The sequence below is a fragment of the Numenius arquata genome, chromosome 10 (assembly GCF_964106895.1).
Source record: "Numenius arquata chromosome 10, bNumArq3.hap1.1, whole genome shotgun sequence".
NCBI lineage: Eukaryota > Metazoa > Chordata > Aves > Charadriiformes > Scolopacidae > Numenius > Numenius arquata.
Genome location: NC_133585.1, coordinates 37975368 through 37988560, shown reverse-complemented (window position 1 = coordinate 37988560; position 13193 = coordinate 37975368). Strand labels below are relative to the sequence as shown.

The window sequence follows — 13193 nt, the reverse complement described above, 5'->3', positions numbered from 1 at the left end:
TTACTCATAAATACAGCATTAGCACCGGTGCTTATTGCTTCCTGGACAATGGAATTGACTCAAGAAGGTCAGATAGATACCCATCTTGCATCAACGTCTGAGCATCAGCAGTAACACACACAAAGCTAGTGCAGGATCCTGTTGCAGTAGCAGTGTAAAATTGAGTATTTTGTGCTGACACCAGTAAGGGAGAGAGAGAGATGCAAAATGCCTTCATAGAAAAATAGACTCTAAAAACACAATTTAAGCCAGTTTCATACCTGGTGGAGGTGCTGAGTATGAGGAGTTAGGGTCGCCGTAATGCCCATAATGAAGTGAAGAATTAGGTGGTCCAAAACCTGCAGAAAAGCCTCCTATTCCTGGCTGGGATTGGGAATATGGAGGAGCTGCAACATAGCCTTGTTGACTCATGATGGCAATATTCTCATTTCAAGTATCAGGTCCTCTTTAAGAATCTGCACAAGAGAAAGTGACACCTGCTACTACTCTTCACTCTTTGTGTGTTTTAAAAGGTTGTGAACTGTGTTCCCAAAAAGCCACATCTGAGGGCAAAAAACAACCTTGTTCTCCTTGCTATTACCAGGCAACTTTTCCCTACGCTTTCACATCTTGATTCTGTTGTTGTTAAAGAGGGGGGACCCCCCTCCCCCCCAAAACAACAGAAAAAACAGAATTTGATTAAAAACAATCCAGAAAAAGTTTTCTAATGATGACAGCATTCACAAGACATTTAATTTCTTTCTTGCAGTCAGATTTTGTTAAGCAGGATAAAAGAAACTCTTAGGGAACTTTCAGGAAAGAATATCCTGATAATTGCAATCATTTAAGACTAGAACTAGAAAAAATGAAGAATTCTGCATTACTAAACCAGATGATTTTATTTCATAAGACTAGTTTTCAGATACAGTGCCCTTGTTACCATGAGATTCGAAAAGTTATTGAAGTTGTATGCTTTGCAGCCTTGATAGCTAGCTTTCTCTTTTCCATGTAAGAGAGATTTTTTTTATTTTGACTTCATACTGAATTTAACAAAAACAGAACTCCACTAAGTTTCTTGATGCTCAAATGAAAACTGTTCTGAGAAATCCTGAAGATCCAAACCCTAAATGAGAGCCTACTTCTGCAGAGTCCCAAGTACATAGGTCAGGCATCTCCAAAGAACTGAAGATGCATGATTTAAACTAGCACTTTAGATGTTAAGCGTTCCCTTGAAATAGCTTTCAGTTAATTTCAATTACTAGGCTTGAGCCATAGAGTGATCTTTGAGTATGCAAAGTGGATGAAAGTAAATCAGGAATTGCGCTCCAGAAGCATGCACAAAGGCACCTCAAAATTATACACAGCTCCAAGATCACAACAGACAAATTCATGCGGCTCTGGCATATGTCAGTAGAGAAAAGCTAACCCTATCAGAAAACCCATCTCTAGGCTTCTCATATTAAACATACATTTCTGAAAAAAACCCACAAGCTTCCACATCAGACAAGAAATCACTTTGAGCTGGGTACAGGGCCTAGCCCTCCTCACACATTGACCATGTAACCCTCTAAACCACACTCCTCACTACGCCAGAATATTTCTCAGTTGTGGCATTAAACAGTTTCAGATAGGTAATCTTAGGGAGTTGTCCTCTATTTCTTAGTTAACAAGGTAAACATGGGAAGAAAAAAAAAGTGGTTAAACAGAGGCTTTGTGCTGCCAGCTGTACTTTCTTCCCTCCCCCACCCCCATCAGAAAAGACGTGGCAGCATGAGCTTTCATTGCTCCAAAAGACAGTAAGCCAGCACTAAATTACCTACACACTGGCATAGACATAAATAAATTCTATATATATATAAAGGAAGAGATTTCACTTTGAGGCATCTGCAACAGCCAACACCTTTAGCTACGACAGCATCCAGGGGAAACGACTTCCTCCACAGCTTACTCACTCACACAAAATCTTGCCACGTCAAACTTCCCACAGACAGCATAAACACACAGAGGTTGTGCTGAAGAGAGACAGGAACTCTAACCATAAGCAAAATAATATACGTTTACCAAATACAGTTCCAGATCCTATTTAATATTGAGCATATTTAATCCCTTCTCAAGTTATGTATATATACAACACAAATGAAAAGTTTGGAGGCAACACCCAAAATATCAATAGGAACTGATCACCTAAGGTTTTAGCGACCAGATTCTAACAAGAGACATACAGATTCACTCTGGAAATTGCATCAGAAAGACCAGAGGAGCTACTAAACCCAGATCTTTCCCTAAGGTTTACTACAATGTCACTACACAGAAGGACATGAAAACTTTTCCCCCCTCCATCTCTCTTAACACTAGCTTACCTCACACCCCATATTCTGAGGAAAAGCACTAACACAAGCACTTCTCCATGATTTAATTTACCAAAATTACAGAACAGCTTGTCATCTTTTTTTCTATCAGAGGATTGCTGTATCTATGCAAAGCTCTACTGCACCAATATCCCTATGAAGATGTAAAACTCCACTATGTGCATGCAGAAGTAGGATAACAGGATCAAAAAATAGAGGATCACATTCTTAGCAACTGCAGGAAAACTATTAACCGCGTATTTCTTCAGAGACACTGTGTGTGGTAATTTATCACCTCAGAAGAGGTGCTATGCCTCCCCAAGGCACGCTGCAGTCTGAATCTGGCAACCGATCTTTGGGGTGTGTGATGTACCTACACACACACATACACAGAATGGAATATAGCTACACACGTTACATTTTGTGTTGGTTTTTTTTTTAATAGCACATTTTGGAATAAGCTGTGAAAGCAGAAGCTTAAACCTACTCCAATTCAGTACAAAACCTGCAAAGTGTTAACACGTCTATCCCCATTCACTAAGAATTTTAAGTCGCCCGAACACAGCAACAGGTCTCACCGCTCGGACGGTGCTACCACTAACGGCGTGAAGCAGCACGCAGGCAGCCGCCGTGCGAGCCCCCGGAGCCGGCTCCCCGGCTCGCTGCAGCTCCCCCGGCTCCCTTGCCCTCCCCGGCCGCCCCTCCGCCTGCCCCTGCCGGCTTTCCCCCGCCCGACCCCCGCGGCTGCTCACCCCAGCGCTGCCCCGCTGGCGGGGCCCGATCCCCGCTGCTGCACCCGCGGGCTGTGGCGGCGGCCCGAGGGCCCGCGGCGGCCGTTAGCACCGTTACCGGGGGTCGGCGCGCGCCTCCGCCTGGGGACACGCGCTCACCCGACTGCCACGTCTGACACTGCCCGCGCGCCACCTCCCCCCCTCCCGCCCCGGCCGGGAGCGCGCCCGGCCCCGCCGGCGGCGCCTGCGCAGTGGCGGCAGCGAGGCCGTGCCCTCAGCGGCTGCCGGCCGGGAGACTGAGGGCAGAGCGGCGACGCGGCCCAGGCGGATGCGGCCCCAAAAAATACGGCCCCTTTTCCTCATGGGTGCTTTAGAAACAAATTTTTATCTATGGCAATATACATATTTATGTAAAATTATGCCACCTGACTATCTAGAGTGAAAGATGATGCAGGTACTTCACCTGTTTGCATGCTCTGGTTTTAGTTACTGCTCAAGTACGTTTAAAAATACTACCTTTGTTACAGGATAGAGTCAATGTTTTTCTGATTAACAAAGTAGAAACGTGGGAGTAACATGAGAAAGGTGTATTGGTAAAGTGACTGTTCCAGTCAAAAAAACAAACAAACATTGTGGTGTTAAAGTAAAAAAGAATAAAGAAAAAAAAAAAAAGGCAGAGGATTAGCAAAACCAAAAAAAAATCATCACTCAAAGCCAGCGTCATATATGCATCTGGAATTCAGTCTTCATAGGCTCGCCTGTCCTTTGAGTGTTTGTTCTACAACATTACGAAAGCCTTTGAAAGCAGTGAACGGTTTTACATGGTGCTGAATCTCAGTAACGGTTACCTCAGACAAGGCTGTCAAAAGCATTCGTTCCTGTACAAAATAATCCTGAAAACAATCCCAGTGCGTCTGAAACAGATGTCAAAATGAAGGTACAGAGGGGCATCTTTTACACGAAAGACTCGCAGTAAGGCTCAACACGGAACACAGAGTTGGCAAGAACAAGTCTTGACCCCTCTTCATACTTGCTATCCAGTGCTGGATTCATCGCTGAATAGTAGAAGCTGGTTTTCTACATGTTATTGGAGCCAATACTGTTGGATATGCCAGAGAAAATCTAAAACCTTCCAAATCTCTCACAACGGCCCAATCAGAATGAAAAATGTAGTCCACGAGGTGACAAGCATCAGTTAAACTGGATGTGGTTTTGGCTGCAGAGTATCAGTGACTCTTTCATAAGCAGGATGCAAAACAAAGCCTTTCATCATTGCCATGCTGCATTTTCACCTGTTGTCCCTATCTCTTTTGCTGGTTATATGGCAAAAGATATAATACATATAATTACCTTCAGTTATGCAAAATTATTTTGAAATACCATGCCACTGAGGAAAATAATGGCTTTAAGTTTGGACATTCCCTGTTTTGTTGTGGAGAGAGGCGAGTGGCTGTCCCGCCAGCGCTGTTGTGTCTAGCTCCTAGCTATTAACAGTAAGCAGCTGTGGATAATTCAGCACTGAAGAACCGTGTGCTTACTTGGCCACTGAATACTTCCTATCAGATTTCTTCTCCCTGAAATCAGCTCTAGTGAAACAGAAAGATGAGATCAGCTAAAGATAGCAAGGAGAAGCTACGGCTTTGTCAGTTCTTCCCCTCTTTCAGGCCCACTCTGGAAATGGATCAAGACGCCTCTTTTTTTCAAGGATACAGCTTCGCTTCCATTGTCCTTTAGCCTGGAACACTGAGACAAAAGGCATACAGCACGTCACGGTCAGGATGTTTTGAAGCTACAAGTAGTATTTATCTACAGTTTCCACCTATAACATTAAAAGTAATTTAAGGTTTTCAATTTCAGAAATGTGGAAACATCATTAAAGATTTAAGTGCATTCCTGTTCTGGAAAGTAATTTCATAAAAAAGAGATTGCAGGGTTGCTAGCTGTTGTCACTCCATTTTAATGAAATAATTTTAATTAAACTCTATAATGAAATCTGAGAACCAGACTGGTTTCTTCTCTATCATTATCAATAATGAAGATCTTGTAGGCTAAACTACCTTTCTTAACAATCAATTTATCCTGAAGTTGTACCCATCCAATGCTCCTGAAAACTAATGTGATTTCATATATTTCGGACCTAATTTGGAGATAGTACTCGTGAGGTAAATTGAAGAATTTGACTAAATCTGTATGCTTTTTTCATCTATAGTAAAAAATAGCAAATCCTCAGCCTCTAAAATCTCGCTTTTAAAGTTCTCACTAGAATTTTTTCTATTACTTCTGAAACAAAGAAAACACATAGTCATCTATCAGCTTAGGAGATTATCAGATACAGAACTGATACAGGCTCTGTAGAAGGCTAACTCAAATATTTCAGATACCAATATTATTATTATATTATGATGATGATGATGATGATGATGATGATTATTATTATTATTATTATTATTGTCTTAATCATCTGGGATTGATCTGTTCCCTGAAGTTACTACTGCAAGTCTATAAACACCTCTCATGGACAAACTGCACAGAACTCCATGTCTCTTATCTCATAGCACATTGCATTAAGACAATGTGCGATTCCGGGAATCCTAAATCCTAACCTAACCTTTTCATTTAGAGGATGTCCTTAAAATATGGCCTTAGCACAAGCTGCCAGGAAGAATCAGAAAAACAACATGGTGCATTTGAGCTATGGGCACATATTTCTCACGATGATAGTGACAGTACAGCTTTTGTAGCAGTTAACATTGATTGCGTTAACACACAGCTGTGACAAGTATCTGCAGTTCATTGCTATATGATTTGTTTTAAAAATCAAAATATACTCCAAACCATTCTCTAGGTGAAGATGTGGGCAACACTGGGAATGTTCTTTAAAGAGAAGACTATTTCATCACAAGGAGTAGTTCATAAAACTCCAAAGAGTCTACATTTTAAAAGGCTTTTTTTTGTTGAAACTGTTTCTCCTTTTAATTTAATTTGTATGTGCTACAGACAAAGTAACAGGTTTGCTTTTGCACAACATCAGAAGGGTCCTAAAAGCTGTTTACATAAAAAGATTATTTTCCTTTCTTGCTTACATGTAATCACTAAAATCTTCTTTAATGTTTTGTCTACTGTATAGTTAAAATCTATGGAAAACAGTTTACAGTTTAGTGTAAAACACTTTACAAGCAAATGGAAATTAATATTTACAGAGGTTGTATTTGTTTAAAATGAAAGCAAAGACTGGTAAAAATGAAGCAATCAAATTTTAAAGGGATTATATTTTTCTGGGAAAAAAAGTAGCATGGCTGTGAGGTCAGATTAAAACATATTACATGAAGAAAAAGGAAAGAAGTAATATTTCAAGAAACAGAACACTAAGAAGAAATACATCGGTGTTGTGACTCAGTTACATTTCTAATATAAAAAACTAAGCACAATAGAAACATAAATAAAAGTACAACAGAAGTGAATACTGTTTTTTTCATTAAACAATCTCAGTGGCAATTAGAAAATACTATTGTAGCACACCATTTAAACACTGCCCTACATAAAATGAAAACAGAGAGAGAAGGGTTTCCAGAATATTAGACTAATGTAGCTGCTGTTACTCAGGGAAAATAATACAGTAATGTTAAAATCCTGTGCATACATTCATTGCTATATATATTTTCTCTTAAGTAACCAGTGTTAACAGATACTGCCTACAGTGACTATCCACTATCACCTACGCATGTGGCCACAATAAAGGAAGAATTAATTCCTTACCATTTTGTCGTTTGTTTTGTTTTGTTTTGTTTTTTTTCCTAGATCAGACTAATTGAGCAGTTGGTGAGTCAGAGTACCCAGAACCAAAATCAGGCCTGGCCAGTCAGAGGGACCACTGGGACGCAATGAGGGATTGCTGAGCACACAGATCATGCAAGTGATTCTCCCTTTTCCCTCCTGCTAAGGACTGACCTTTATAGCGATGGTAAAGGCTGTTCTGCTTCTCAGGCTGCTTTCAGCATACCATACGCAAAGAGGTTGGGACACCTTGCACTCATTAAAGTTTCCAAAATATTTTTAGATGAGAAGGACTGTAAATCCAATTCCAATTCATAAACTTATAGCCTGTCTGACTGAATTCATCTGCAAATTCATTTAGACTGAGTATTACTCTCTATTTCCTGCTGTGAACTGAGTGATTTTGTTGTTGTACAGTTGCTTGTAGCTTTTGAACAGCTACATTGTTCCACCCTAGAAATGGCTGCATTTTGTTATACACTGCGGAGAAGAGGAAGGACTGGGAGTGCGTCACTCCTTCCCTGCCTCAACCCTTTTAAACATCACTGAAAAGTGATGTTTAAAATCCACAATGATAGACCCTTTTGTCTTCATGGTCCCTAACTCCCCCAAATAGAGGGCAAAAATCAGCCACTGCAGAGGGCATTCCTTGCCTACCTTGGAGAGTGTTCGTAAAGTTTACTGGCATGTTTGCAAAGCAAAAAAATTATATTTAGGGAAAAAAGGTGATATGCAAGTGAAAGAGTATTTAAGTGTGAAAAGGGCATTTGCCTTAAAGTCCAGGTCCTGGTTCCTTGTTAGGTTGTTCCCTATTAGCTAAACCTACTTTTCTTTTCCCGAAACTGAGTAAACCAGAAATTATTATAGAATGCTCTATGGTAAGTTCTATGCAAGTCACATATTACAAAAGTGAATGTGCTTTAGAAAACTGATTGTGGCTGCTTCCTTTAAAAAAGACTTTCTGGCTAGTTCAAGCCTCTGGATTTTTCAGTATCTGTGAACTGAGAGGCTCCTCTGCTTACTCTCACTGATTGTTGCTATTTTGGTTTTCTAATGAAATCAACATTCTGGCAACTCGATCTGGAACATTTACAGGAGATAGATACAGTGTTCTGAGAAAACTGCTGTGATGTTTCAGTTGGGGAATTTCAATTATCTTTTTTAATTAATTTAGTACTGTCTGAGACGTATGAGAGTGGAAGATTGCACTACCAGTTCTTAAAGAAAAAAACCCAAGACTTGATTACCCTGCTGTAATTGCTACATAACAAACTGTAACATAAAAACAAAGATGAGAACTTCTCATTATAATCTGATGAATAATGTATGATATATAAAGCACTGTGAATAAACATTAAGCCATCAGTCTGAGAAAGGACAGCAGAAAGTTATGCGATCCTTTCTGTGTTTGCTTGCTGGATGTATCGAATTTCTCAAACTTAGATATATTTCACTTTTACATTCAAAAACATCTGAAGTAGCTTTATCTTCATTGGCTTTCATTTTATGTTCCCTGCTCATGTATGAAATTTCTGATGTGTTAGTGGAGTCTTGCTATAAGAGTACTCAAATAAGCTCACTATCATTAAATTTAAAAAAAGTAACTGTTGGAGTAAGAAGCAGGCAAACTAGCTATTTGATTGATTTACTTGGTTTTCTTGTTGGAAAACATGGAATAAATTTACAGTCTGTTTTTTTTTAATTTGTCCAGTTAATAATGCAGGTATATTTTAGCCAGAGCTAGTGATCATTCAGCACACTGTGATTATAGTCCTACTGTTAGTAAGTCATATTTGTTCCATGTAATTGATTGTCTACTGCAACTCATGATATTATTTTCTTTCTCTGATCAGTTGATATCGCAAGCAGGGTAAGTTGGTTTCTATTCATTTGTAGTGACAATTACTCATAACTGTTAAATGAACCTATTGCCTAAGAAAATAGCTCTTAAAAATCACTCTGAAATTACTTAGGATGCAAATATTGTTGTGTTCATTCGTACTCTCATTCAAAGGACAGGAGCAAAATTCTATATCATGCTTGGTGTCACAGTACGATTTGCTCTGTTGAGGCACAAAACCCACTTGTTCAGAATTTGCAGACATCAGCAGTTGTCTGGAAATCCAGCAGATGCATGCCAACACCAGCTAAACAGTAGACTATTGCCAGAAGCAGAAGCCTGTACCAAGGACAGAAGGAGTTGGAGAAGTCTGGAAACTGGTTCCCAGCAAGAACATGCAGCGCAACAGTCAAGGATGTAGGATTAGCAGGGGTTAAACATCGAGATGGTTTTGGAGAGCAGACTTATGTAATATCATCTGCTCCATTTGGAAAGAAATTAGTTATCAAAGCAGAGAGTTGGAATCCTTGTTCCTATAGCCGGGAATGAAGATATCTGGATTGCTTTTTAATCTATTGCAGTTATTTGCATGGGGAGTAAGATTTCATGCAGGGTGGTCCTTGTTGTATCATCTTTGTTGTTACTGTTTCTCTGGTAAAAATCTAAACAGAACCATCCAGATGCCAAGAAGGAGCAATGCTCTTTGCCTTATGCAGGCATAACTTGATACCATATCAACTTTTTATGCACTGTCCTTTTGCTAGATGCTGTAGTTCAAACCACCACCATCAGACTCGCTGGGGCAGACACTGAACAAAATATCTCACTGTATTTGTAAAGTGAGTGTTAGAAACTGCTTTACAAATCTTAGAGCTTATTTAGTAGTACAAAGGAAAGAGGGAAAAACAAGGTACTACAGGAGGATTCAAACTATCAAACTACAAACGGAAGTTTTCAGAAGTTCAAGCAGATTTCTCAAGGTTAGATCGTGTAGTCGCTATTTTCCCTGGTTTACAGGCCCAGAGCAAAAATCAAATCTGAATTTTCAAGTGTAAAAATAGAACCCAAGCTTGCTGAGACCCATACTGTATTATAACTCAACTGTTCCTCTGCTGCTCCCCTTCTTGTTTTCAGGACTGATAAATTCAGTCTTATAGGAGCCTTCCAAGTGACAAACAATACCTGCTTTAAACTGCAATGCAAAACTGGTTGATTTTTATGCTGGACTGCAGCCATGCATGTAGTCAGTCATTGAGCTTTTTAAAAGCAACAAGTCAAAGGGAGTTAATCACTTTTATGCTAGCTAACAGGAAACAAAATTCAAAACATGAAATTTGATGCAGATGAGTATTCAGCAGACTACTGTTAAATCTTCAATGCCTCTTCAATCTTCAGTTCCACATTAAGCCATCATTTCAAAATTTAGTAGACTATTTGGGCCTAATTCATAGCTCAGCTATGATTAAAATATATTTTCTAACTGAATATGGTATGGTTACTCTCAATTCATTTCACTGTGGTACACTGGAAGAGAGTTTAGCATAGTATATCTGTTTAGCCCCATAAGTAGGCATGAAACGTTTGCACAGGGTTCTTTCAGCAGGAAGAGGGGAGATCATGAAAGCTGACTGTCTCAGATGAACAGACAGATAAAAGGTGTTATGTTACTTAACTGCCACTTTTAAATGACTATTCAAAGAGCAGGGTGTAGCAGAAGTGAGGAACATATAACACCTACTTACATGCATGTTCCATTCAAGACTCAAAAGCCTTTGCACAGAAGACAAATTTTGATTCCTGTAGGCTCTATTAAGAAGAATGTGATGCAACCCTTCCCAACCAGAAAGAAAATATCACATAAATAGTTTTCTTTTTACTTTAGAAGCTTTTATCAGAATTTTCCCAACAACTGAAGCCAAAAATGTAGTCATACCATCTCCTGGGAATCAAAAAGAATTGGAGATATACACCTAAGAGTCTGCTCAAGTCCCAAGAGAAAATTAGTCCTTGCTTACTAAAACACAGTGAAAAGTAAAAGCAGCAGTGCAATAACACCTGGAAACAGGAATTCTAGCCCAAAACCTTACTGCAAGATTAACAAGAAACAGGTAGTTATTCCAGTGTCACAAATATTATTTACATCTTCACAAATCTTGCAGTGAATGTTTTACTTTTTCCTTACAACAAAATCCTGGGGACCCTTTGTAGCTGTTTTGTGTATTGACTCTTGGACACATTCTGAAATCCTTGTCTTTCCATAGATCTTACTGGCCCCTTTCCCAAGACCCTTGGGTGCTTTCAGACCACCTGTACTTCCAACTTGCCTGGCCCATACAAAGGAGTGGCAAAAAGAAAGGAAGTTCCTGTTGCAGTGTGCATCTGGGACATGGTGGGACCATGTATGCATACCTGGAATCTCAAAAGTGTTCACAAAAGACTTTGAGAGTCCAGGAAGAAAAAAAATGTCTATTTCTCTTCAGTCAGTAGTTCAGGAAGGTATGTATTTCCTGAGTATCTGGGGCTGGCTGTGATAGGAACAGGTAGGACAAACACTGAAGAAACATCAGAATTCTCCAAACTCTTGGCTCCTTACTTGAGTTATCCATACATTTTTACTCACTGTATTTAATAGGGACAGGTCTTTGGCTACAGAAGGCCCGTAATACGTTGCCACCTAGTAAGCATATGCTTAGGGAGCTGATATTCATAAATCTACATCCTAACGTGATGAATTGTAGAGTTAAGGGGGAATTCCGTCTACATGAATTTCTATTTATTGTGTTATCAATTAGTAATGCTCAAGGATATAGACTCTGCGTCTTTGTTTTGGATGAAAGTAGCTTCTTTCACCTGTTTTTTGGTTTTGTTTTTTCCACAATAGATCCTAAAACCATAATGATAATGCCATTATAAGCATCTAGGATGACACCTGCTAACCTAAGTGCTGAGAAATACCCTCCTGGTAGTGGCATAGCAAACTTTACATTTTCAGCTGACTTATATTGTCTTCTTAGTGAACCATATATAAATGCTGGGAGTGTAATCTAACACACCTGTCAAATAACAATGCCTGTTATAGAAAACAAAGTGGGACTAGTTCTAAAAGTCCAACCCATCACACCATACCTAGCCTAATAATCCACATTAGGGATTAAAATTTGAAGCCTTTACCTTTACTGGTGAGGAACTGCTCATGCTGCTGAAGAGTGTGGGCAGAGCTTTCCCGTATCACCTTAGAGGTAGCTAATAATTATCTAGGACTTGTATTTTGAATTTCTTTTCTCTTCACTGAGAACTTGGTACCACTGTTTTTTAATACCTTTGCCACTCCATGTCTGTACTTTCAGTCAGCAAACCCTCTTTAGCTGGCAGTGCACTGCAAAATTCCTCATGCAATCAAAACATCTGGATTCTACTAGTTGTAGGACTTTTGTAGGACAAGAGAAATTTGATGGGAAACAAATGAAGAGCAATCAGCTTTAATGAATGTTAGCTGGAGCCGTGCATTTGAACTTTCCATCAATATATTTCATTCACTTTGTCATTTTATACCTTTTTTGAAAATAAAATCCTTTCCATGTGTTCCTTGTTGCTTCTAAAGTCCAGAGAACAAGAATTAAGGGCAGGAATTAAGCAGAAATAAATTGTTCAACTTCTGTAAGGTTTGAGAGAAATATGTTTAGGCTTTGCCTTCAAAATTTGTTTTTACCTTGTGCAACTACTCAGTTGTACTACTACAAAACAAGGAATGTCATTAGGCAGTGACGCGGGACAATAACATATGTTACGTTGCCTTACGTTACCCAGCTTGCAGAAACCACTTAAAAAAAAGTATCTAATTTAAAGGGATATATTAGAAGAGGCCATTTTCACTTCATTGGAATAGACTATGTGTCACATTTTCTTAAGTGGCATGGCTGTGATTTTATCTTTTTTTCCATTAAGCCAGATATACATTTACAAGTTTTTTTTTTCCCATGTTATTAATAAACAAAAAAAAAAGCACTGCCAATTTTTTTTTTTTTTTTCCCTGCTGACTCTCTCATTTGGCTAAAATCACATGCAACAATAAATTGGGTAGTTTATTAAATTGTTTACAGATGATACAGTTGGAATTTACTGGAAGGCTGTTAAAATAGGCATTTTTAAGGAACTAGCTTATGTTGATTTTATGTGGAAAAAATCAGATAGGAAAAGAAAATGAAAGGCATAAAAAGCGGAAAATCAGACATCTGGGTATTTACAGCAGTAAAATGTTGACCATAAATTAGAGATCACAATATCCCCTTTCCCTCTCTCCTCTCTCTCTTCCTCATTACTAAGGAATGGGTGGAAAGGTTTGCATTTTTAAAGAATCCGCCGACCAAGGGTACTATTGTAGGAAACTGTAGGTGAAATGACAGCTTTTCTTTTATTGCTGAATGAAAGACAAACATACGTCTTATTTCTTCTCACATTTGTACAATGTCTTCTGAACTCAGCTACAGAACTACTTGATTTAAATTAGATACATCCACTTAT

General features: G+C 39.0%; 1 protein-coding gene across 2 annotated transcripts in view; it reads right to left on the bottom strand.

The window, feature by feature from the left end:
* Nucleotides 1-3252, bottom strand: part of SEC24D (SEC24 homolog D, COPII coat complex component) — a 55436-nt gene extending 52184 nt beyond the window's left edge. Inside the window, exons 1-2 of one of the 2 annotated variants that reach the window (XM_074154441.1) lie at nt 3080-3252; nt 261-455 (exon numbers count right to left, since the gene is read on the bottom strand). In XM_074154441.1, the coding sequence (XP_074010542.1) occupies nt 261-411 (151 nt within the window). In that variant the 5' untranslated portion in view covers nt 412-455; nt 3080-3252. Of the gene's footprint in view, nt 1-260; nt 456-3079 lie in introns of those variants that run through there. The other variant, XM_074154440.1, reaches the window with a different exon arrangement.
* Nucleotides 3253-13193: the final 9941 nt, after the last annotated feature.